Below are 24,828 nucleotides of genomic sequence, written 5' to 3' on the forward strand. Positions count from 1 at the left end.
AAACATCAGTTTGGCAATGCATTGGTAGCAGCTTTGAATTTAAGGATTTATCAATCATAAATTAGCAGGTATTTATTTCATACTGAAAGTGGTGTCTGGAACCAACTATAGCTTCTATTTGTACCATTCTTCATTTCTTGTCCGCCGTCTGTGAATACTGTGATTCCAGGAAACATCCAAATGGAATATATTACATTATATGCTCAAGTGTCTCTGAAATCAAAATCCCTTTTGATTCCTTTGAGGCTTGTAAAAATACAAAACGATTTAAGCATTTGATGTGTTTTGCTTTATCAGAGTAAATCTTCGTAATAGTCGACGATTTCTTTTAATAAGTATTTTCAATTCTTTTGAAATGTCACTGAATAACATGTTTACATTGACACGTAACACTTATATTTTAGATATATTGTAAATATTTATAACTGTAGATCTATTATTTTAAAAACATTCTCAAAGTGGCAATAAAATCTGTACTCCCATCTTCATAATGTCAAGCTTGGTTGGTTGGTTGGTTGATTGGTTGGTCGATGATAATTTAACGTTCGCTTCCAGGGGATGCTGATATCGCAAACTAGGTAGTCTAGTTGTTGGTAGTAGTAGTAGTTGGTAGCTGGATTGGTTCAAGCTATTACGAACTTCGTACTTATACCGAGCGAATTAGCGACTATCCTTATATCACGGAATGCAGCGATATCATGATATTGTACACCAGCGAATACTGTCAATCAGGGCCCTTGGCAGTAAAGCTATAAACATTATGGCTTTGTGTTCACAGACTTTCTGATTAGACCTATGATTGGCTGTATTTGCAATCCAATCAAATCACTTCATTTACAAACTTCCACGATACAAAAAAGGTGACTATTGTATTCAAGGTATAAGTACGACGTTCGTTATACCTTGATATTGTGAAGATGATGTGCTCTTGACTGCATTATCTGGTGAGGCTGACTTATTCTTTTTTTTCCATTTCAGATGTTGTATAAGTGAAGAATGAAGAATGACTATACAACCATATTTGATCCACCTATTAAGAAAGTTGATGTGGTTATCACAATGAAAGAGGCGAAACCCAAAGATAGAGGCGTACTATCTTTGATAGCTGAACTTGGTTCAGAGAGTAGTGCACATGGATTAGCACGGATAGTATCATCGAAACAAACCAAAAGACGCCTTATTTGGACTATCTTAGTGATTATAGGATTAGCAGCAGCTACTGTACAATTCTCAATGTTGGTTAAGAAATATCTCCAGTTTCAAGTAGTGGAAGTGTCGGAAGTAAAAGATAGCATGCCAGTCGAATTCCCCGCTATAACAGTTTGTAATATAGAGCCTATCTCTCTTCGTAAAGTTCGGAAACTTTTATCTCTTCCAAATGCTGATTTGAAAAGGTGGCTAGAGTTTGTGTATCGTTTTAAATTCGGGAAGCAAACTGCTCATTTGACATCAATTCGCGCCTTTTATGAAAATCTCGGTGATGAGGCGGAGTATGTGCGTCACGAACTTAAAGACTTCATAAAGCATTGTCGTTTTAACAAAGATCAATGTGGTTCCTCTAATTTTACCATGTCTTTTGATGGAAATTACTACAGTTGTTTTACATTTAATCGTGGTCATTATGATAAAATTCTCATGCATTCAACTGGACCAGAAAACGGATTATCATTAATCTTAGCTGTAGATAATGATAATCCACCTTTAGGTACTTATGGAGTATATAATATTGATTCCAATATCTTACACAGTGCTGGAGTAAGAGTAGTTGTCCATGCCCCAAATACAATGCCCAGTCCAGTGAATCACGGGATCGACGTGCCCCCGGGATACTCATCCTCTATAGGTCTTAAAGCAGTTTTACATACGCGATTGTCCGAACCTTATGGAAATTGTTCTAATTCTGTCTTAGAAGGTGCTGAAAGCTATAACAATACATTCTTTACGTGTCTTCAAATGTGTAAACAAAGGATCATTATAGAAAAATGTCGGTGCAAATCTTCAGGATTACCAGAAGTTCAATCGTCAGCGAATGTACCGTTCTGTGGCTATATTGAAAATTGGAGAGATATGATCGCTTCACCAAACCAATATCCGCATGATGTGTATTTACCACGACTTATCTGTGAGGAACATGTTAGTCATGAAATGACTACTGATAGAAGTTACGAAGTGTCTTGTAAGTGTGTGCAACCTTGTCACGAAACGACTTTTCAGAAATCTGTCTCGCTGTCATATTGGCCATTAGAATTTTATCAGTTGAATATTCTAGAGTTATTATACAATGGCTCCATCGATCAAAATAGACTTAAAGAAGCTTACACGGTGCTTTCAAATTTAACGAAACAAGAGAGCATGAAACATGAAAGTTCCAAGGAAAAAGAAAACATGGAAGCGGGTTATAGTTCACAAGAGCGCGAAGAAGCCGATAGAGCCTCTAAATTAATTCGTCAAAATCTATTACGGGTGAATATTTATTTGGAAGATTTAAGTGTAGTAGAATTTCGGCAAATGCCTGCATATGACTTGGCGGATTTATTTGCTGATATTGGTGGTACCATGGGACTGTGGATGGGAATTTCAGTCTTAACCATAATGGAATTAGTAGAACTAGTTATTAGACTGATACTATTAATGTTTAGATCTGAAACAAGACAGATGCCAGAAAAACAAACTATCCCTAATGGCATGGTACAACCAGAAAGAAGACAGTTTTTACAAACAGGTTTTGAATCGTCAGTGTGAGAACATGTTGTATATTGTACATATAATTATTTATAATTTGTAGCTTTACTTGAAAAAAATCATCGCCTTTTCGTAAATATTCAGTTGTTTGTATTTGCATAGATCGAATATCACTGGTTATTTAACAACAGAACAGAAATGAGGCAATTTGGAACGAGAAAAACCCTTAAATAACTAACTATACTCAACAATATATTCTGAATCCAGAAGGAACTGTTTGGAAAAATGACATCTAAATCTGATATAAATCATATATGTTCCTTTATAGTCAAACCCATAATCAGTATCACAATATAATGAGGGGGTAATAATATGAATAATACTATAAGTTGATTGCATAATTAAATATATGCATAATACATGATATATAGCCATTTACATTACAATAATATAACAATTACCACCAAATTAACAAAATGATTTTCATAACATTATATATGATTTATAATAAGATAGTACTTGAAGTCATCCTAATAAAGAAGATTTCTTCAAATCATAAAAAAACAAACATATATCCGTTAAGCAAATTGATATCCAAAATACAAGAAAGACCCAAAATAAAAGTTAATAATAAATGAAAATGATGGCGCAAAAAAAAAATACACCACAAAATAGATTCTGTATGATAGTTGAACACAATATTACTTTTTCAGATCTTCAAGAAAGATTCTAATAAATATATTTGTGCAATCGCACTGTATTGATCATTGGTCATAATCTGGAAACAATCAATCCATTATGGTGTTACTTTTTCTGCATCAAAAGAAAACCAACACCTTCAAAACCAATTTTATAATTACACCCTATACTTGGTACATAATGAAATTTACATTCTTACGCTCAGCCATATTTTGGTAATTGCCATGTATTGGTAATTTATCGGAAACAAGTATTTTCAAGATTTAACAACGACAGAAATAAATTTCCCAGTTGTATATTTTTTGTTATAGCTTGATGACTCCACATCTATTGCAATGTTTGATCAATTATCATGTATTTCATACATATACATGTATATACCGGAATGTTGATGATTTAAGAAAATAACAAAATATTTCAATGTTAGGAATGAACAGGATCAACCTTCCACTTCAATTTATATTTTAGAGAATGCCAATGGAAACATATCTATTTTTTCCAGTATAGGTCTAGAATGTATTCCACAAACTTAATTTGGTTGGAACTTGACAAAAAAAAATGTTGTTAGTTCAAGGGAGGTAACTAGTTCTAAATATTCCAATTGATTGTTTCCATGATGTGAAATAAAATACCTTAATACTTGAATAAACCACTAATTCAACATTTTATAGAATACAAAGACAACCATATAAAAATAATATTTTATATAAAATGTATGGAAAATGTAAATCGGATACAAAGAAATATAATATATGTGTATATATATTTGAGAAGAAGAATTGTATATGTGTACATATTGAGCAATATAATATAATATAATCTACAGGTATAAGAACATGATAAAGTGAAGACATAGTTGGACTGGTGAACAAGAATGAATAATATGTAGATCTGAGACATACATATAAATATAGCTATAGCTGTTATTGCTATGCACATATAATACTACTACTACTAATAATAATAATATGTAACCTGTGGGGGCTAATGTTTTGAGGAAACCCACATGTAGATTGGTATCTTTGACAGGCAATATTTTGAGGAAGACATGACTAAAAGAGGAAAGATATTATATTAATGGCAATTCTAAACACGATTATGATGATGATTCTACTGACAGCATCAAAGTACTGGTAATGACAAGATCATAGTAAAGGAAATTTAAGAAATGATCATAGTAATGGTAATTGTAGACAATATCATAGCAATGGTTCGGCTGACAAGATCATAGTAATGGTAATGCTTGTCAAGGTCAAAGGAATGGTCATAGTTACGGTAATGGTTACATTAGACAAGGCCATGGTAATACTAGACAGATTATAGAAATGATAAAACAAAATAACTGGAATAACAGAAACATGGCAAGGAGGGATTAGCACTAAATGGCAAAATGTGGGTAAATGGGCAATGAATGTAAAATTAAGAATAGGAGATTGACCCCTTGTTATGTGGGTCTTGCTGTATATGCCAGCCTGGTTAAAGCATCTTCATATGAATCATATATATCTTAAAATTTCAACAGTCTCTGATTAACAAGCTCTGGGCACACAAAACTATCATTAGGTAAGTCACACTAACTAGCAATACATATTATTTTTAAATATCAACTTTTAACAGTAAAATTTATTATTTACTATTAATGCTTTATCAATACCAATGTAGATAGTGTATACTCATTACTTGGCTGTTCTGAACTCAAAATTTAGGAGATATATGTATATTATATATATAAATCTTATTTCAATTCTAACTTCATATCTTTACAGACTTGTTCTACACACTCTAATAATTTATGCATATCTTGAGGGAACAGATGACCTATATTACCAATTCTAAAACAATCAGTATCTAATACTTTACCAGGGTATATCACCTGATCTGAAATACACAAATTCAAATATCCATTATGTATTTCTAAAATTAATTCAGAATGCTGGGTATTTTAAATAGGTTCTAGTTGAACATTTCTAAAAGAGCTTGTAAAACATAAATTCATCTCTAACCCAAATTATTTAAAGAAAAATCCTAAGAGTATCTTCACTTCAAATGAGTTGAAGGTGGCTTTGATGCCATTTCACAAGGAATGCTGCAAAAATTTCACTGACTGCTTCAGACATATTTTCTGTATAAATAAATGTGATTAAAGTGAATTTGAAGTAGAATAATATGAATGGTATTTTAACTAATAATCAGGATATTTCAAATAAAAATATAACACAATTTAAGTTACCTTTTTCATTCAATCTACTGTAGAATTCTTTAAAATTAAAATTTGGATGTTTAGGAAATAAAAATGATGTTATAATATAGCCAGATATTTTATCATCTAATAATTCTTTAAATCCTAATTTCTTCATTCCATCTTGTACTATTTTTCTATTAGCTTGATATCTGTCATAATAAATTTACACATAAGGTATAACATCAACACTAGTAAAAGTTGAAGGAATTTTTACAATAAAAAACTCATTAACTGTTTATCCCTGTTGAGTCAAGCAAAAACACGAGTTCTTATTGTAATGGACATATGAAAGTCTGATCTCAACAAGTCTACTTTCCTCATTATTCCAGTTTAACCAGATATTTAGTAATCCCATGGGTACAAATGATCCCAGAAATATCAAGACCAAGACGGGCATGGACCAACAAGTGGACAGAATCCTCAAGAACCGAAGTTGATATTCTTGTAAAAATGGATGTGTCTCTCTTTGGTGTCAAACAAAGCATGATTCCTAAAGAATGGTTACCAAACACCAATAGATAACAATAAACAAATATCTAAACACTATACCTCTGAGCACGACCTTCTACTCCACCTTCAGTATGTAGTTCACATAAAGCTTGTCTAAAAGCTAGCATAGCATGTGTGGCTGGTGTAAAGCGAAACTGACCAGTTTTGTCCAAATTATCACACTGATCAACTAAATCTAAACTTAAACTTCTAGAATTACCTGAATAACACATTAAGATTTTAGTACAATAACAAACATTTCATATATTACAACAGAACCTGAAACATGTTTATCAGAGTAAAAACATGTTGTAGCTTTTTTTATAAGTATCTATACAACATGGATCAAGCTCACTTGCAAACTGAAGACTCAAATAAAGATTTGATATAGGATATTTTCCAAACAAACTTAAAATTGAAAAATATCTAAGCTTTATAAACGATTTTTAAATTACCTTTACAAGCAAACAATTTCTGTCTTTTGGCTATGGCAAATGAGAAACCGGGGGTACCCTGTATACATTTATTAGCTGAACTAACTAAATAATCTACATGTGATTTATACAGATCTAATGGTACTGCTCCAAAACTACTCATACCATCCACAAAATAACTTGTCTCTAGAACATTATATAATGGATCACAGTTATATTTTTATAGAACATGTTGAATATTGGAATAATATACATGTACTATTACAATCAGCAGGATTCATACAGCACTTAGCCTAAAAAATTCAAAGACTTTTCAAGGACTTTTCAAGGATATTAGTCTGACAGAATACAGATGTACCTTACTTCTGAACTGTGAAATCAATAAAGATAGTTAATATTTGTCAATGGGGTTAATGATAAAAATATACACAATTTGACTCAACTCAAAATTCAAGGACTTTTCAAGAGAAAATGAGTTTTTTATGGTGTTTTCAAAGACTTTTAAGGAAATCAAGGTTTTTCAAGGCAACGGACGGAATTCAAGTGTTTTTCAAGGCTGTGCGAACCCTGATCAGTCAGCATATCTCTTTTGTACTGGTAAAAATGCAGTGGATCTTAATGTTATCATCCATGTTATTGTTTTATTGTGAGTTTCGGTTGTATTGTCGAAGGAGAAGAATGGAAAACAGGCCTATCAGAGGGAGGATCTGATCATAATGCTCATTGTTACTGTATTTTTAAAAATATTATTATCATTATATTTGATTAGATCAGTTTCTTTCATTATTTTACAAAAAAAAAAAATTGTAAAGATATATTATACAATCATATTATTTTATACATTTCCTCCAGCTCTACTGATTCATTTAAGAAGTTTGTAATTAAAGTATAAACTCACTTGGACTTAACTGATTCACCAATTTTCCTACTTGTTCTACTGGATTAAATACACCTGAACTGGTTTCACAGTGGACAATACAAATAAGATTAAAAGAGTTGTCTTTCTTTAATATTTCTTCAATACGAGACACATTCACTGCCTCATTTTCAGGAAAACTTTCTAATTGATATGGTATTGATAATGTTTCACAAATTTTTCCCATTCTTTTACCATAGGCACCGTTTTCAAGAACCAACACCTAAAAAGGAATGATTTACATGTGATATCTTCAGTAATTTTCAAGAACATATGCTAAATCGTTTATATTTCAGATCACTAAATCATAAAGTTTTTCTGCACATTAACTGATTTAAATTAGGATATTGATAGTGCCTTTTTTTTTTAAATCAGATTCAAAGTTTCCATTAATTATTGGCAAAAACATAACACTATACCTTCCCATTCTGTCTAGGTACAGTAGTTTGAATAACTGCCTCAACAGCAAATGTTCCACTTCCTTGAACTGGTACTGTTGTATAATCATCAGTAGATACACCTGAATATAACCAACTTAATATTCAATGCAGTTAAAAATTTAGAGATATATAATATTATATCAAGTTTGCAGGCAATTAATCAACAAATTTCATGTCAGAGTGTATTGAACCAGGTTTTTTCACTGGCTTGCTTTAAGATATTGTTTCCAGTGTAATCCAAATTCCAGTACAGCTCACAAATTTTAAGTTATTAATATTTTAAATACAATATTAGAGATATAGAAAATAAACTGCTAGTGGCACTGAATGTACCATATGTAATATGCAGCCAATAGAGAAACATATTATGTTATTGTAAAAGTGGGTCAGTGAGGTTAAATATGACATATTTAAACAGGGCCAGAAAAATAAATATTGTCATATCTATATCAATTTACTAGAACAAACATTGAACTGGGTGCATGTACAATATGTAACTGGCTCTTATTTTATACATATTTCCTTTCTTTATAGCTGTACCTTTTCAGCCACACAATTAATTGCACCCTATGGCTTACAATCTTTAGCAAAAACTGAAAACCGTAAGTTCAGATGCAGTTGGTTTTAGTAAACTTATAAGCTTATGTTAGAGTCTATTAATTGATACCAATATCAATCTGTAAAATTATAGATCATTTTCAACAATATTCAAAATGATTGGCTTAATGCATGTCGATTGCAGGAATTCATATTCACTAACCTGCTAACTTGAGCAACTCTTGTCTGATAAAACTAACTGTTTCTACAAATTGAACATCTCTAGAACCAACATCTCTTAGCATGGCCTCTTTAACAGTTAATGATGTTCCCAGTGGACCTGGTGTAAACAGTTTTTTATCCTCTAAAACACATAAAAAGACATTCTTTACAATGATACAAACACACATGTCCACAACATAACTTCGTAATTACCATGAACATGACATACAATGGCTAAACTATACTTGATGTCTGATTGAGGCTTGTGATCCTAGTAATTTGAGCTGCCCTGTGTGTGTGTCGGTGTGGGTAAAGAGCCAAATCATTGGCCTTGAAGGAAGATAGTGCTAATGATGTCATAATCTGGTCATGTTTTCCTGTAATTCAAGGATGCCCAGATATCAAAACAAATAGGTCCCTCATACTCTAACCAGATCAATATTTCAAACCATTTTTACAAAAAATATTATAGTTTTGTTTTGTCATTTGAAGAAGAAAAAAATCATAAAATTAAAAGTCAACCTTTCAGGTTTCCAGTTGCCATTTCTCGTTTCTGGTGATCTCTATGTATAAAACTGGATAATTGTTTGTTTGAAAGGTCTTTGGATTGTTTAGGTTTGACACAAACTGTATTGGCTTTTCTAGATAGTATTGTGAATGTACTGACAAAAGGCTTAAAGGTTCTCTTGAACATTTTAACTTTTAACAAATTCAACCAAACCTGTAAAAAAGTGAAAAATTTTCTTAGATGTCTGTGTCTGATTGGTTTAACAATATATTGGTTGAACAATAAGTTGACTTTATTGCAATGATTTCAAGTCTGTTAGATACTAAGCCTTTATGAACTTTTATGCCACTGGCCAACAGTGAATATTGATTTTCTTTAAGTTACTGAATATATATACTTGGTATATTTGACCATAAAACACAAACCAATAACGGTAGCATATTTTCTTTCTGATGTGTTAAAAGAAATATCCCCTTCTGTCAAGACATCAAAAGGGTCTTTCTGTAGGAAAACAGAATCAATATAATTAGGCCTACTTAAAAATGACAAATCTGTCATTGATTAACCAGTAGGCCTACAGTACTCTAACTTTTACAGTATTTATTGATCTGTGACCTAACTGCAAAAGTTGATCAATTTCATTTAAGAAGTTATGCAACAGTGAACAGATACAAAATTGAAATACTAGTCTCTGATCAAAGTGAGCTCTGTTTAAGACTAGCAGCTAGTGAGTATAGCAGAGAGTATAGGTCTACTCATACTGTCAGTATTAAAATTAGTTCCATTGCACTAGGCCTACTCATTCTCAACAACGTCAGTAGATTTTTTTTGTAGAAATATTGTTAAAATTTAATAATATTAAAAGAATAGATCTACTCTTTCAAATTGCATAAATGCCTAATCCTAATGCAACAATGGCAATGCTGCTCAACCAGTCATAGAATTTAAATAACATAGTTACCTTTATGAATCAATTTGTAGGAAATCGTAAAGAAAAGTGCGACTGACTGACAAAAGCTTTAATTACACACATGTGCTCAATCAATATGAATATTTATAAAAATTTTCATGAATTGATTGACAGAAGAAACAGAAAAACGTGTAACAAAACTGTCTGCTTGTGTACAGGTATACCGTACAATTTTAGGATTCTGCGTAAAATGATACATTTTACGAAAGACTTGTGTCTCATAACACATTAGATTTATATCAAGTGAATAATTATTTGTAATCGTAAGAATACACACAATTTTTCATGAATATTCTTCATGTGATTAAAATATCGGTCCGGATATACATATAGAAGCTTTCTTTTGTACGACACCCGGAACAGGAAATTGTGTATGTTTTGCTCAGCATGACTTTGCACAGATGAAAATTGTTTGAAAGAAACCATCAAGTAATATTCTATAAGCGATTATTCACAAGCTTGAGTAGTTAGACAAGACTATCAACAATGAGTTCTATAGGGACAGGGGTAAGTGACCTTTTAAAATGGTTTAAAACGCTGGTTGTCGAGTTTTTATTCTGCAAATTACTACTGTTAAACCAGTCCACACCTTTCTGGTCTTTCTTCATAACATTAAATTAATAATCTGATGATCTGACTTCTCTTTTTGATCAGAATTATTGTTATATTATTATATAATGGTTGTGGTCTTAGTTGCTTTTATTTCACTTGGGTATGACATTCATTTTTCTTTGTTGTGTAAGCTTATTGTCAAAATTTTATGTCACTTTCAATGTTTATTATTTCAGTATGATTTATCGGCATCACAATTTTCACCTGATGGTAGAGTGTTTCAAGTCGAATATGCACAGAAAGCAGTTGAAAATAGTGGGTAGGTAGATCAAAATTTAGGCAAAGTTTATTTTTTCCCTGTGTGAACATGATGATAATTTAGAAGAATGATAGTGCTCGTATAGCTAGATTTTTTTTTTATGGGTGGATTTTTTTACACCGTGAATGCAATGTTGAATACATGGAATGAATTTTTTTATTATTGAATATATTATTTATGTTTGCAGAACTGCAATTGGTATACGAGGGAAAGATGGCGTAGTATTTGGTGTGGAAAAGCTGGTGACATCTAAGTTATATGAGGCTGGAGCAAATAAAAGAATTTTTAATATTGATAGACATTTAGGGGCTGTAAGTCAAAAGATTATTATCAATAGGGATTTAAAGGGATTTAATTTACTATTTATTGTAAGATGAAAATTTCTGTCTTGTATATGTATGTTTGATATAATATGACTATTCACATTACAGGTTTTCTAAAAAATTTTTATGTGTATCAGGGACACTGATAGCATCAATATTTTACAACATTCAAATATTTATTCAGACAGCTTTGGTTCTGAAATTTCACTAAACTAAGTGTTTGATCACTAATTGCAAAATATGCTTTATCACATAATGGCCCTTCAGGATGGTTGATGATGCCACTATTTGAAAAATATGCTTAATAAGGTGATTAATCTCTTTAAGGAATACCAGACAGAAACACAGGATATGTACTATTTTTTACCACACTTTTTGTTATCTTTAGGCTACAGCTGGGTTATTAGCAGATTCTAGACATATGGTGGAAAGAGCTAGAGAAGAAGCTTCCAATTACAGATCTAATTATGGTTCAGATATTCCAATCAGAGTAAGATGTCTTTGTGATATAAAGTGTTTTGTGTTTACTTAGTAAAAGTCAATGATTCAAATAAATTATTGATATATGCTTGTTAACATATTGGTGCCGGTATTTAATTTTTACAAGAGCTTAGACCATCATTTTTATACGCCCACATGAAATGGGTGGCATATATTATGGTCACCCATGTCCGTCTGTCCGCAATTGCTCGTAAACACTCTAGATGGTCCAATTCTTGACAGATTTTGACGAAACTTGGTAATATACAGTAAAATATTATAAAAAAGTTCAAGAGAAGTGTAAGACTTAAGGTGGAATATTTCATACTGGTAATTGCTACTGTGCTGCCAAATACTTAAACTATTTGAAATTAGAGCTGCCAGTGTGCATATGTTACCTTGTCTGGCAAGCTATCTTTCAAAAGTCCAATGCCCAATGAAAATCATTGATTCAAATGAAGTATAGATACATTACAGTCTAATGAGTTGTTATAACTCCCGAAACGATCTTAAAAACATAACAACATGGCATATTTATGCAGAGTTTAAGACATTTTCCTAATTTTAAACTTTTTCACATTTCAGCATTTAGTGGAGAGAGTATCAATGTATGTACATGCTCATACACTATACAGTTCATTACGACCATTTGGTGTTGGTATGATAGTATCTTCCTATGTTGATAATAAACCAGAATTATATTTAATAGATCCTTCAGGTGTATCATGGGTTAGTATTATTTATTTTCTTTAGCCCAAGCAGTTAGAGGCTATAGTATGTTGATGTCATTTAAGATATGATAGAAACAGGTTATTCTTTTTAATAAATGTTTCAGTCGGCTTTTCTGCTTATTATTAAGGTAGTAGAGAAAGTCAATTGTGAGGATATTCTTTTGCAATTTTCTTCAGAATAATTTGAATTTTTCTATCCAGGGCTATAATGGATGTGCCGCTGGAAAAGCCAAACAGAATGCTAAAACTGAAATAGAAAAGTTAAAGGTGAGTCAACAAAGTTTTTTAACTATTTGTCAGAAAAGATGTCTACAATAATAGTCTAAATTGTTAGTCAAATGACTCCAATTCTTACAATATTTTATAATGTCTTGCCTACAGACAAAGTAGCTTATATTTTCACCCATGGGTTAATAATTCATTTGTTTTGTACTAAACACGTGGCCATGTAAAGGATACCTTTATAAACTTTTCTCTTTTCCAATGTGTAGTCTTAATGCTGAACAAATAGTTTTTAACGAACACCTACGTTTTATTATGAAGTATCAAGCAGTTTCACTATCATTGTATTATAGATAGAAATATATATTTATAAATCAGATATACTTCCATGGAAATATATTTCAGATGAAGGATATGACTATAAGAGAATTAGTAAAAGAAGTAGCTAAAATGTAAGCATTGTATAAATTTAAATACAATTATTTTGTTATAGGGATGTAAACCATCCTAAGACAAAATTTAGTTTTTTACACCTACAGGTATGCCGCCATTAGAGGGAGTTGATTTGAGTCTTGAATATATAAATAATATGTAAATAGTCTTAAGAAGTACTCAAAATGTACGAATATCATAATTCCTTTTTATTCTTTTTAACTTTCAATAATTCTGGACACACATAGTTTTGAAGACTCAAATTTTGACAGTGAGCTGTGAAATTTCTGTTTCTGAGACTAAGGTTTGATTTGAGCAAAAAAATGGAGCATTTGTCTCCTTTAAAGTTTGACCACTCATCGTCAAACAGTATTACAGTGAATTACAGAACAGATTTCCAAATGTATATACCAAACGACTTGTAATTGACTATAAGCGCAATAAAAACCTTAGTAATTTTCTGGTCCGTGGTAGACTCGATCCCATTGAATCCAATAATACCTGACCCCCCCTCTCTATTTTCTAGCTCATTAAGTATAATATATTCTAATCCTTATGTATAGATGTTTATCTTTTCAGAACCTATTCATACTCTTTTCTTTTAGAACTGGTAACAAGAAAACTTTCATATTATAGACTTTTGTTTATTGTAGATTACTCGTGGTTGTTTTTTTAACTTAATACTAACTATGCTAACTTCACTTTATCTTGTATTGAACATTTATCTCTTTATTTGTGACCTTGGCCAGTGCTTTACATAGTTTTTAGGAACTTCTTCACTCTTAACACTAAGTATATATTTAAGTTTATATATAAAATTATTACTGGATTTTCTAATTATGTTATGTTTACATTACAGTATTTATGTTGTACATGATGAAGTAAAGGATAAAGCTTTTGAATTGGAATTAAGTTGGGTTGGAGAGAGTGAGTAACTTTATCTCATTTGGTGTCAATCAATTTTCTTTCCAGTTTCCAGACATCTTAGCTTATCCATAGAATCTTGTCTTTGAACCCCCTATATCGAATACAATACCATGTCCTCTTTTCTCAATTAAAATACCATGTCCACTTATCTCATATACAATGCTTGTCCTCCTCTCTCAATTATAATACCATGTGCTCTTGTCTTATATACAATATCATGTGCTCTTGTCTTATGTACAATACCATGTGCTCTTGTCTTATATACAATACCATGTGCTCTCGTCTAGTAATTAACATTTGAAAGAGAAAAATGTATGTCCTTTGTCTATTTAAACAGTACTGATAATTCATAGTGACTAGTGAGATAGCTTTTAAAAGCTTTACAACTTTAAGAGAAGTTGAGGGACACATTTCTCTACATTTTGGTGGTTTCTTTCATGAAAGTCGTTTTAAGATTATCATTACTCCTTGAAGCTGATATTCCAATTCAAGAAATATTGGTAAAAAATTCGATATTCCAACAATAAAAGGGACTACACATCTTTTGAATCTTTGAAAGTGATTATGTTTGATATTTATTGAATGTTTATATTTTTTTATCCAGTAACTGGTGGAAAACATCAACTTGTACCTAAAGATGTCTTTATAGAGGCTGAGAAATATGCTAAGGTTTGTATTTATGTAATTCAATCAATATGTCTTAATTGCAAAGTGTGTAAAGAGATGCTAGTACACAGAAAATTTCATTAGAAAATCAATCAAATGCATTTAAGCTATGTAATTTGCGTGTTTTTTGTATCAATTTATTGTTCAAAAATGAAATAAAAGCAGTTCTTTTTAACCAATCTTATTAAAATTAAGTTAAAATTTTGTCGATTTTATTTCTGATATTTTTCAATTCCTTTGTAATCTAACCAGTTCAAATGACTTTATTTTAAATCAAGCAAATTGATCATGTAGAAGCTGTTTCTGGATAGCGTAACAAATCATGGGATAGTAAAACCCAAAGTGACAGCCTCTTTGGGTTTAGAAATGAAATGAATGGAGTTTTACGTCCTACTCTTCTGTACCTTGTGGGCTAATGAAGACGGGCAATGCCATGCAGGGTGCCATGAGGGAAATTTTGCCAGGACAGCGGCATTAGCCTGCTCTTTTCTTTGGGTTTAGCCATCCCTCAATTTGTTATGTTATCAAAAACAAGTTCTACATGGCAGGCTATGATTGGTTAAAAAATAATGCCCTTAAAATGAGAATATAGGTTTCCCCTCATAAGCTAAGTTTCTTATATATTTTCAGGATTCTTTAGAAGAATCAGATGATTCCGAGGAAGAAGAAATATAAGAGAATAGTAAAATTCATTATATCATTCATTTAGAGACAATCACTTTTATCAGATTCAGTGCTATGATTATCAATAACTTCTCATGAAGTCAACGCGTTATGGACAAAAACATTGAATATTACACAACTATCATCATCATTGTCATCGTTAATATTGTGCAACAATTTCACTTGGATTAAATTGTTTTCTTGAATAATTTTTTTATTTACTAATTTTCCCTTTATTTCTAAGTAATATTTTTTTGGGTTCTTGTAACATTGAATATAGAAAGGCAGAGACTGCGTAGTATAATTTAATTTGTAATAGATTAAGCAACTTGAAATATACAAGACAAATAATGTGGACTACAGGACTTTCATGTTTTGAGTCATAAATTTTTCTCATATCTTTGCATCTTTTCTCATAAACTACACACCGTTGACTTATGGTAGCTAGAGCTCATTACAAATTTATTACATCTGTAAACTATTAAACTAAATGTTGCCTATCTAAAAACAGAAATCCTGATCACATGTAACAAAATTGGCAAGTTTTGTATAAACGAAAGGTGCCCTTACACCATAGACGTGGTCAGTGTTCAATATTTCCGAATGCAACTCATAACTCACAAGAATTGCGTTAGAAACTTATGAATGCTAACATTGAAGCACGTTGGTAAACATCATAGAGGAGAGGGTATAAAATATGTATTTTCGACATATTATGCCATCATACACGGGTCATACTATCATTGAACCTAATACGTCCAACTTATCTAAAGAGTTATATTGACGTCTTCTGAACAACCATAAAACTACTCTTCTACTTCACTTGAACAGAAACTGCGTTATATGCAAAATGTTGATATTCAAATTCTTGCGTGCACTCTACAAATTATGTACTAAAATCATTAACGATACACATGTACATATGAGGATGTTAATAGCGCTATATTAAAGTCCCCAACCCACTATAGTTAGTAACGTTGCATTGGGTGGATCCGTATGATCCACAAGGAGAGCGTTAACGCATCGAATCCTTAAAAAAAAACAGCTCCTTTAACTGTCAAATGACCTTCATAAAGATTTTAGTTAGTAGATATTGTAGATTTCACGAGGTAGAGATCAACTGAGATAGAATCTACTGAGCAGGGCCAAAAATGACTAATTAACCAACAGTATATGGCAAAAATGAACCTAAGGTGATATAGTTTCTCATTTCACCAACTTCATGCCAAAGTTTGGCATGATCGTCTATCTTACATATCATTTTCATCCATAGTTGTTATTAAATAAAATGGGGGTACATTGTTCCTTACGGAGTTATTCCTTTCAAATTGAATTATTAGATGTTTTAAAAACCGATGTTTGTGCATGTTTCATTTCTTAACAAACCACATTTCCATTCTGGCGGGAACAGTGTTTTGAAGATCGTTTGTCCAGAAAACTTCATATTCAGTTTCTTTAAGCATGTCCGTTGGGTTCAACAGTTCTCCATTAGGATTGCACGGTCCACAGTCATTAAACCACCATCCACTTCCTCTAATCATAGCACAATTTGACGTACTGTTGTCATTATCCTGGTCGAATGCACTGAATGCCATACCCTTTGAGTCTGTTAAACTGTCACCGAGAGGAGACGTTGAATGGGGCTTGGCATTACTAAAATTTAATCTGTATAAGTTACTTTCATTTTCAATTTGAAAATCATTGAAGTAATGTTGGTAGAAACTATCATTTTTCAATTTCATGTTAACAATCATTTGATATGTTCCGTTGTTGATAATCATGTGCATTTTCTGTAGGCCTAACCAATGATTAGAAGTTAAAGATCCAAATCCATCTCTGTATTCTACCCAAGTTTTATTGAATTTAAAGGATGGTGACCGATGAACCTGAAATAGTGTCCTTCCACCATTTTGCATTTTACAGTAAACTTGGAATGGATCTGCCGATGCGAAAGGTTGAATATTGTATACTTTACTAGTAGTATAATTATGTGATGACTTCCAACCTTCTGTACAATCTGGAAAATAAACAAATCTGTTTAATTGAATGCGGAAGTAGGAATATTTTGGTCTTCATCATTTTATAAGATATGTATGAACTCTAATTATATAGGAATAGTATTCACGACTCACTGTCGGACTTTGAGCCTTCAAATTCACGTGTTCCCACAATATTATCCGCATTTAAAAGCTAAAAAGTCTTTCCTTGAGACACTGCCATATTATATAGAAAGACATGTATAGAAATAGGAAACGAAATTTCCAGTTTGAGATATGTTTGAAGGAATTATGCGATAATCATACATTTCTATAGTACTTCTTAAGACTATTTACATATAGGCTATTCAAGACTCAAATCAAGTCCTGAAATGGTGCCTCTGTCCCTTTAATATTTTGTAGCCTACCCAAATCATTCGCTTTAACATTATGGCATTCATTTCTTTGGGATGGTTAATAACTTCATAGAGTGGGCTAATCTTTGTTGAATCGATTCATTTTCTTGTTACTTTACCGAAAACGGTCCGACAATAAACATTTAAGTTACCATATATGATTCAAAATGTACATGAATAACCATGAACTGCCATTTTAAGAAGCTTGGCATTATATAATAAACTGAGAACATACCAATCATTAGTCTTTCACAAGTATCTCCAACATAACCATTGATACATCTACAACCAGATGATATCATATATCCGCCATTTTGACATAATATATTCTGTTGGAAAATAGAAACAAGGCATATTTTTTATAATTCTATTGCCTATGGTGTTCTTAGCCATATTTAATACGCTTCTGGCTACAGAAACTGCCATTATCACCAACACCATCCGCTAGCAATGGACACATGGATAGCCTATTTCCGCACTGACCATTGAAAAGTCGAGCACGATAGTAACTTTTAAAGCTGTGTAGGCCTTACAGTCTAACGTAGCTGAAATTCGTAAATTTACATTTCACACACTACAAAATCTACAATAAGCTGTTCAAACCCAGTATTAATCTGATCTGTTATTTTTAAGTGATCGGTAGACTTAAGAGAAGTAGACATGACCAAGACTTTTCAAAATGGCATGAAAAATGTCATTTCTATTGACCTCGTCAAATAAGTTTCGTGTAGATAGAGAAATATCATTATGTTCATGAGGCTAACATCAGCAACTAATTCAAACTCGTCCAAGACTCATTAATCCATATTAGTAAATCCTGTTTCTGCCGAATCAGAAGAAAACTTCATTCATTCTTGCTGATTTTGACGAGAAAGCTCAAAACAGTTCTCAAATTCGAACTCGTCCGAGACAATATCAATTATTTGTCAAATTTGACGCAAAGTCTTAGCTAAGTTAAGGACCAGAACTGAACCGTTCATCGAATCTATTCGAACTCGTTCAGGATTTGTTTACATTTGCAAGTTTGCAAAATTGAATGGCAAATCCATCTTTTATGAGCTAACAAGAATTGACAAGGACTAAACGAAAATGTCATTTATACGCCCAGATGAAATGACGTATATTGGCTTCACCCATGTTGTTGGATTTTGACAAAACTTGGAAATTGTTCAGTAGCACCAACAAAAAATGCAAAAGAAGTGTATATGACTGAAGCCAAATAATTTTTATTCAATATCCAAACTACCATTGGGAGTATATTACCTTGCCTGGCATCTTGATAATGAATGAATAAAATAATGAACCCACCTTTTGGTAATATCTAAGAGTTGAATTGGTAATTTGATTAGAAGAGCAATCTTTAATATCATTGAGATAGCATATTCCCCCACCATACTGAACAGATTGGCACAAGTTATCACCTTCACAAAGTACCACACAATGTAAGCGACTTTTCGCAGTTAAATATTTGAAGTCGGAAATTGGGTCCATTCCATCACAATTCGGTGTATGGGTAAATGTGCTACCCATAACCACATTATGACAAACAATGAAAGAAAACAGAACGAAGAATCCCTGTCGCATAATGAAACTTGTAAAGAATTTAGAAGAATCACAGTACATCGCGTTTGTTCCATATCGTATCGATCTGAGGAAAAATAAATCGAACATCACAAATGTATATTTAGAATATTTCAGGAAGTTTTCTTAGATCATTCGTATATTGACTATCATTTTCAGTCATAGGCTTATACTATCAATATGGTGATATCAGCCAACGGTTTGATTAAGTTTGCAATTGATTAGCCGATATTTTCAAGGAATGAAAGGACTCTATTATTTTTAACTGGAAAAAGGTTTGAAAACAGACGATTTGAATACATCCAATTTAGTTTGAATCCCTGCACTTTATCGATTTTAAGAGCTATATAGGCCTATTGTTAAAATATTGAATCGATGTCTTTATCGTCATTGATATGATTGATTTGAAAATTTCTTTGATTCATTCGGATTTCCTGTCTGATGTCTGTTGTTTCTGAATTTGAGAACAATTTTACCACATTTCTACGTCATTCAAGCCGAAAGCTACCGCGTTACCGCCGCTTATTTACCATTCAAGCCAAATGATGATATTTACGTTGGTGACAACAAATGCCAGACGTCAGTAATAGAACTCACAGCTCTTCATCGAAATTATAATAGAGCGTTCAAATCCATGTGTCCAACAATAACCGCGTTTAGAAGTTAAAAAGATAGTGGACCACAGCCATATACGCCCATCAAGGCATGCGGATGGTAAATATTCAAGATTTTGGGGCAAGGGCAATAACTCTGCTTCTAACGGTCAAAAATAGCTCAAATTCGAACTTGATCTTCGTTTTATAAATATGTATATACATACCGAATTTCATTTGATTCCATCAAAAAATCTAGTTTTTAGAGCGTTTACAAGCAAATGTTGACGGACAGACGGACCGACAGACAGACCGAAAGCTAGTTTTTCGGGCAAGGCATTAAAAAAATTTTTTTTTGAACGGCCCGATTTTTTTGGGAATTTAAAAATGAAATCATATCTTTGCCCGAATATCCTATAACTGTATTTTTTTAAATTGATAGCCCGATTGTATTCTCCTATAATAATATTTCATAATTCATATTATTTAAGGATCGAAATCACTGCCCAAATGTCATTCGTATGATTATATTTTACATATTTCAAAAATTGAAATCGAGTTTAGAACTTTTTTTTACACAAACAAAAAAAGGCAATTCGGGCACAGATTTCAATTTTTTTCAATGAATATTGTATGACAAAGTACTCTGCCAATAACAATAGTGTTTCTCTCGAAGAGTGTGCAAAACTCTCTTAACTAAGGTAGAAATTCAGGCAATCTCAGATATCTCGCCCCTTTGGGTCTCGTAACCACACTCTAGAAGACGCAATTCTTGACGAATTTTGATTAAACTTGGTGTGAGTGTTTGTTATCACCCAAGGATAAACTCTATTTAAAATCAAAAAGATCAAAAAATAATTAGTATGAGTTACTACCCTTGTTTTTGAAAATGCGTTCAATTTTTTTTTAGCACGTAAACACTCTAGAAGGCATAATTCTTGATGGATTTTGATGAATCTTGGTGAGAGTGTATATGTAATCACCCAAAGATGAACCCTAACAAAATCAGAAAAATCGGAAAAAGTTATTGCCCCTGTTCTTAACTACGCGTTCAAGTTTTAGCCTGTAAACATTCTAAAAGGCCAATTTCTTGACAGATTTTGATGAAACTTGGTAATAATATTATTCAGTATCGCCACAAAAAGTTCAAAAGAAGTGTAGCCTATGTCTAAAGGTTGAGTATTTCATACTGGTAATTGTTACTGTAGGTCCATTGCCATTGGTCGGGACTCAAAGGGGCTAAAAATAAATTACTACATGTACTACTACTACTACCAAATATTTTTATTAAAAATCAAAGCTGCCAGTGGGCGCATATATTACCTTGCCTGACAAGCTATATTATCGTCTGCAAGACAGAAAGTCGTCATCCGATCAGATTCCTTTTCCTTCAAATTACATGCTCCGCACGTGACTATCGACAAAGTTGGAAAACGACCGTCTGGAGATTTTTGTCTCCTGTTCTGCCTAAGCCAGTCGTTGAAACTCAAGACAAGACTCTATTCGGCAACAAAAGCCTCCGACAAAGACCGCTCGACAAAGACCGCTCGTGTTAACTGGTTAATAAGATCTGAATCTGTATTTAATCCGATAAAAAAAACCTTTCAAAGGAAGATAAACTCTTGTCTGTTCAATAAATAACCGATTTACACCAAATACCCCCTTAAGGATCAGTAGGTATGGATTTAGCCATTATTGAAGGGATGTTTTAATATTTAATTCAACCCAAAATTTACAATGCAAATTTAAATTCCCATAACTTCTAGGGCACTATGAAACATGCAGTTCTTGTGCAGTTATTATCAATGACAACACTGTATTTGTAACATTAGCAGTAAGAGTTAATATAGTCGTGAATGTGGATTTATTCCCAACTGCTAATTTCAATCAAATTGTAGAAGTACTTGATATTGAAATTTGATTCTGAAAAGTGACAATGATAGCTCAAATTTAGTTGTTTTGTCTGCAAAGGCATGTATTTTAACAATATAATCTCTTTTAAAAGATTACTGTTAATATCATCATTTTTCAGCTTTGAAAGACAATGAAGCACTATTTATACAGTATCTTAATCCAGTTGGTCTAGGTCCATCTGGAAACACATGACCTAGATGGGCATCACACTGTAATATACAAAAACAAATTAATACCATTAATTAGTCCTTGGATTGTTCAGATGATTGGAGTTCTTAATTAATAAATATCACAATCATCTTTGCCAATAATTAATAAACGCACTTACATACAACAATGCCATGTTTGTTTTTAACAGTTTATGTAAAGATTGTGTTTGGAAGAATCTATATGCAATTTATTATAACAGATCATAGAGTACCGTATAGATTGTGACAATCCATAAGTCCTGGCCATAGGGTTAAAACGAGGGTACATGTTGAAAATTCACTAATTAGATCTTCTCATTTTTACCTGTGGCATCTAATAAAATTGAAATCTACTTAGATATGAACCCATGTCTAAAGTGCAAGTAAAATAATCTTTTTTTAATATACAATAATCTTAAAGTTAGATGGCAATTTGAATCAAATTTAAAAGAAGTGATTTCATTAGGTACAAGTTAATAAGTTCCAACAAATCCAATGTCAGACTTCATTCTTAAAAGTGTACAGGTATACCTCCAACTGACCTTATAACAAGTGACTTCTGTTCTTTTCATACCATGACTGGAATCACTATGTTCTTCTACATAAGACTTATTATTATTATCTTTTACTGTGTCATAAAATGATGGCCAACCAGATCCTGATTCATACTTAGTTTTAGAACTTAAACAGAAATAAAAAGCGAATTAAATGGATATTGCAGTTGAAAATTTTGCTGAGATCAGGACATTAGCCCACCCATTTTTATTTCAAGGATGCCTTGAGCACACATTGTCTCATATTTTGAATTTCCGCTTGGACTGTGGAAGAGAAGTATTTTGGTTCAAAGACAAAATGCCTTTTTGAAATGTTTGACTCATTGATAGTTTCCCTTGGTTACAAACACAACTCTTACAATTGTCTTATGTTTATTTCACTTAATATAAGAAAGATTATACCTGAATAACTCATTACCACAACAAATACATGTGTATATTCCTTTTTCATGATGGTCATAAAATTTACCACTAAAAGGCTGAAAATGAAAAAAAAAACATATTGAGAAATTCTCATTAATCTTTACACATAATTAAGCAGATGTCACTAAATGTGTAAATTTAGGCCATTAATATGTTGGATTTTGATGAATTTGATTTTCCTAAGTGGTGAAAGGTAATTCCTAAGAAATTATATAACATAACTGCTCAAGTAGAACATTATTGTGTTCTTAAAGCTTATAACCTATTCATGGACAAGCATCTTGGTATGTAGTAAATTTGGCTAAAGGTACCATGGAATCAGAATTGGTATACAAAGACCTACTGCTTCTGTTCCCTTTTCTCTAGTAACATAATACTCTTCATCTGTTAATTTCTTCTTTAATTCATCCTCTGACATATCTATCTTCTTTAATAAGCATCCACTTGTGGAAAATAATACTAAAATATAGATATTTGAAGTCCTGACAAATAATGCTGAAAAATCAATATGAAATATTGAAGTAGCAAATGGATTTTACATGTTACTTACTTTGAAAAAATGCTGTGTAATGCTTCATCTGAATTCCCTTACATCAAATATAGTCATGAATGGGTGAATAATTACAATATAAAAAGCAATATCAATGAAATTTTTATGCGATTAACAATGACACGTTTTTTAAAAACAATTCACCATTAGCCTATTAATCATCCTGTAATCTTTATTAGTTAAGGACAGGTAACATTATCCTATTTTGAAGGCAATATATATCTATCTATCATAATTAAGCATTATCAATGTGAGCATAGGCAATAAGAAGGTGTAAGCCTAAGTCTTTATACTTTGTATCAATAATATAAGTAATGACCTATAACAAATAACACTGCTTACAGAAGAAATAAAAATTTCAGTAATATCCTAGTCCATGGTAGACTTAGCCTCATTAGTCTTTAAATTTCTGACTTCTTTTCTTTTGAATTTTCTACAATGACTATTCATATGAATGCTTCTTATTTTCTTATAGATACATGAAAAGATTTTGTTTCACAATACAGGTTTTATCTTTAGATGATTAGTGATATATCAGAAGAATGTTGATTTTTATATTTTCAGCTATTTCAGCTAAAGAAATGATACTACCACAGATAGTATTACAGAGACAACCTTAGTTAACATATCTAATTATCTTAACCGTTAACTTGCACCTTGTTTTATCATAAATCTTTACCTTGTGACCAAGGCCAGTGCTTTCATGAGATAATGTTCTCATCACCATGTAACACTGCTTTTACATAACCTTCTTCTGCAAATCTAAACTAGAGCAGTTATACATTGCAATACCATAGATAGTGCAATGCTTGCAATACCATAGATAGTGCTATGCTATATAGATAGTGCTATGCTATGATTATGAATAGGCTTACATGTAGGTTACGAATAGGTATAATAACTCTCAAAATAACCAGAGAATTTATACTGTGTGAACAAAAAGTAATATACCATCGATACTTACATTTAGGCACTCTATAATGATGTGTCACAGGATGATATAACAAATTTAGGGCTAATTTTTGACATTTATGTAAACGAAGTAAACTCCGAGATAACATAGTGAATTGACTAATCGAGACTACATGGAGAATATTCTTGTATATCCAGACATGTAACTAGAATATAAACGCATATTATAAAATGCTTATATGCCAGACAGTGTGGGGGTAAAGCGGA

The 24,828-nt window shown here is 31.9% G+C and overlaps 5 protein-coding genes across 5 annotated transcripts; 2 read left to right on the top strand and 3 right to left on the bottom strand.

The window, feature by feature from the left end:
* Nucleotides 1-1,059: 1,059 nt before the first annotated feature.
* LOTGIDRAFT_111045 (hypothetical protein) lies at nt 1,060-2,742 on the top strand (the record flags this gene model as incomplete). The annotated part of the gene is made up of 1 exon (XM_009048177.1): nt 1,060-2,742. The coding sequence occupies one exon, from the start codon at nt 1,060-1,062 to the stop codon at nt 2,740-2,742; it is 1,683 nt and encodes a 560-aa protein (XP_009046425.1).
* A 2,374-nt stretch (nt 2,743-5,116) lies between these two features.
* LOTGIDRAFT_110620 (hypothetical protein) lies at nt 5,117-8,849 on the bottom strand (the record flags this gene model as incomplete). The annotated part of the gene is made up of 7 exons (XM_009048178.1): nt 5,117-5,259; nt 5,612-5,772; nt 6,173-6,332; nt 6,568-6,732; nt 7,445-7,685; nt 7,882-7,982; nt 8,663-8,849. The coding sequence occupies 7 exons, from the start codon at nt 8,847-8,849 to the stop codon at nt 5,117-5,119; spliced, it is 1,158 nt and encodes a 385-aa protein (XP_009046426.1).
* Nucleotides 8,850-10,492: 1,643 nt separating this feature from the next.
* Nucleotides 10,493-15,661, top strand: LOTGIDRAFT_212487 (hypothetical protein). Its single transcript, XM_009048179.1, has 10 exons — nt 10,493-10,646; nt 10,928-11,010; nt 11,198-11,321; nt 11,722-11,823; nt 12,399-12,542; nt 12,746-12,811; nt 13,172-13,218; nt 14,058-14,125; nt 14,730-14,794; nt 15,422-15,661. Exons 1-10 carry the CDS (start codon nt 10,626-10,628, stop codon nt 15,464-15,466), a joined length of 765 nt encoding a protein of 254 aa, XP_009046427.1. The 5' UTR covers nt 10,493-10,625; the 3' UTR covers nt 15,467-15,661.
* A 1,163-nt stretch (nt 15,662-16,824) lies between these two features.
* LOTGIDRAFT_111080 (hypothetical protein) lies at nt 16,825-17,430 on the bottom strand (the record flags this gene model as incomplete). The annotated part of the gene is made up of 1 exon (XM_009048180.1): nt 16,825-17,430. A coding segment is annotated over one exon (606 nt), but the record flags the coding sequence as incomplete, so codon positions are not given.
* Nucleotides 17,431-22,041: 4,611 nt separating this feature from the next.
* LOTGIDRAFT_156915 (hypothetical protein) lies at nt 22,042-23,517 on the bottom strand (the record flags this gene model as incomplete). Its single annotated transcript, XM_009048181.1, has 4 exons — nt 22,042-22,143; nt 22,665-22,803; nt 23,079-23,155; nt 23,443-23,517. 4 exons carry the CDS (start codon nt 23,515-23,517, stop codon nt 22,042-22,044), a joined length of 393 nt encoding a protein of 130 aa, XP_009046429.1.
* Between the last annotated feature and the right edge of the window lie 1,311 nt (nt 23,518-24,828).

The sequence above is a fragment of the Lottia gigantea genome (genome assembly GCF_000327385.1).
Source record: "Lottia gigantea unplaced genomic scaffold LOTGIsca_12, whole genome shotgun sequence".
Taxonomy (NCBI): Eukaryota; Metazoa; Mollusca; class Gastropoda; family Lottiidae; genus Lottia; species Lottia gigantea.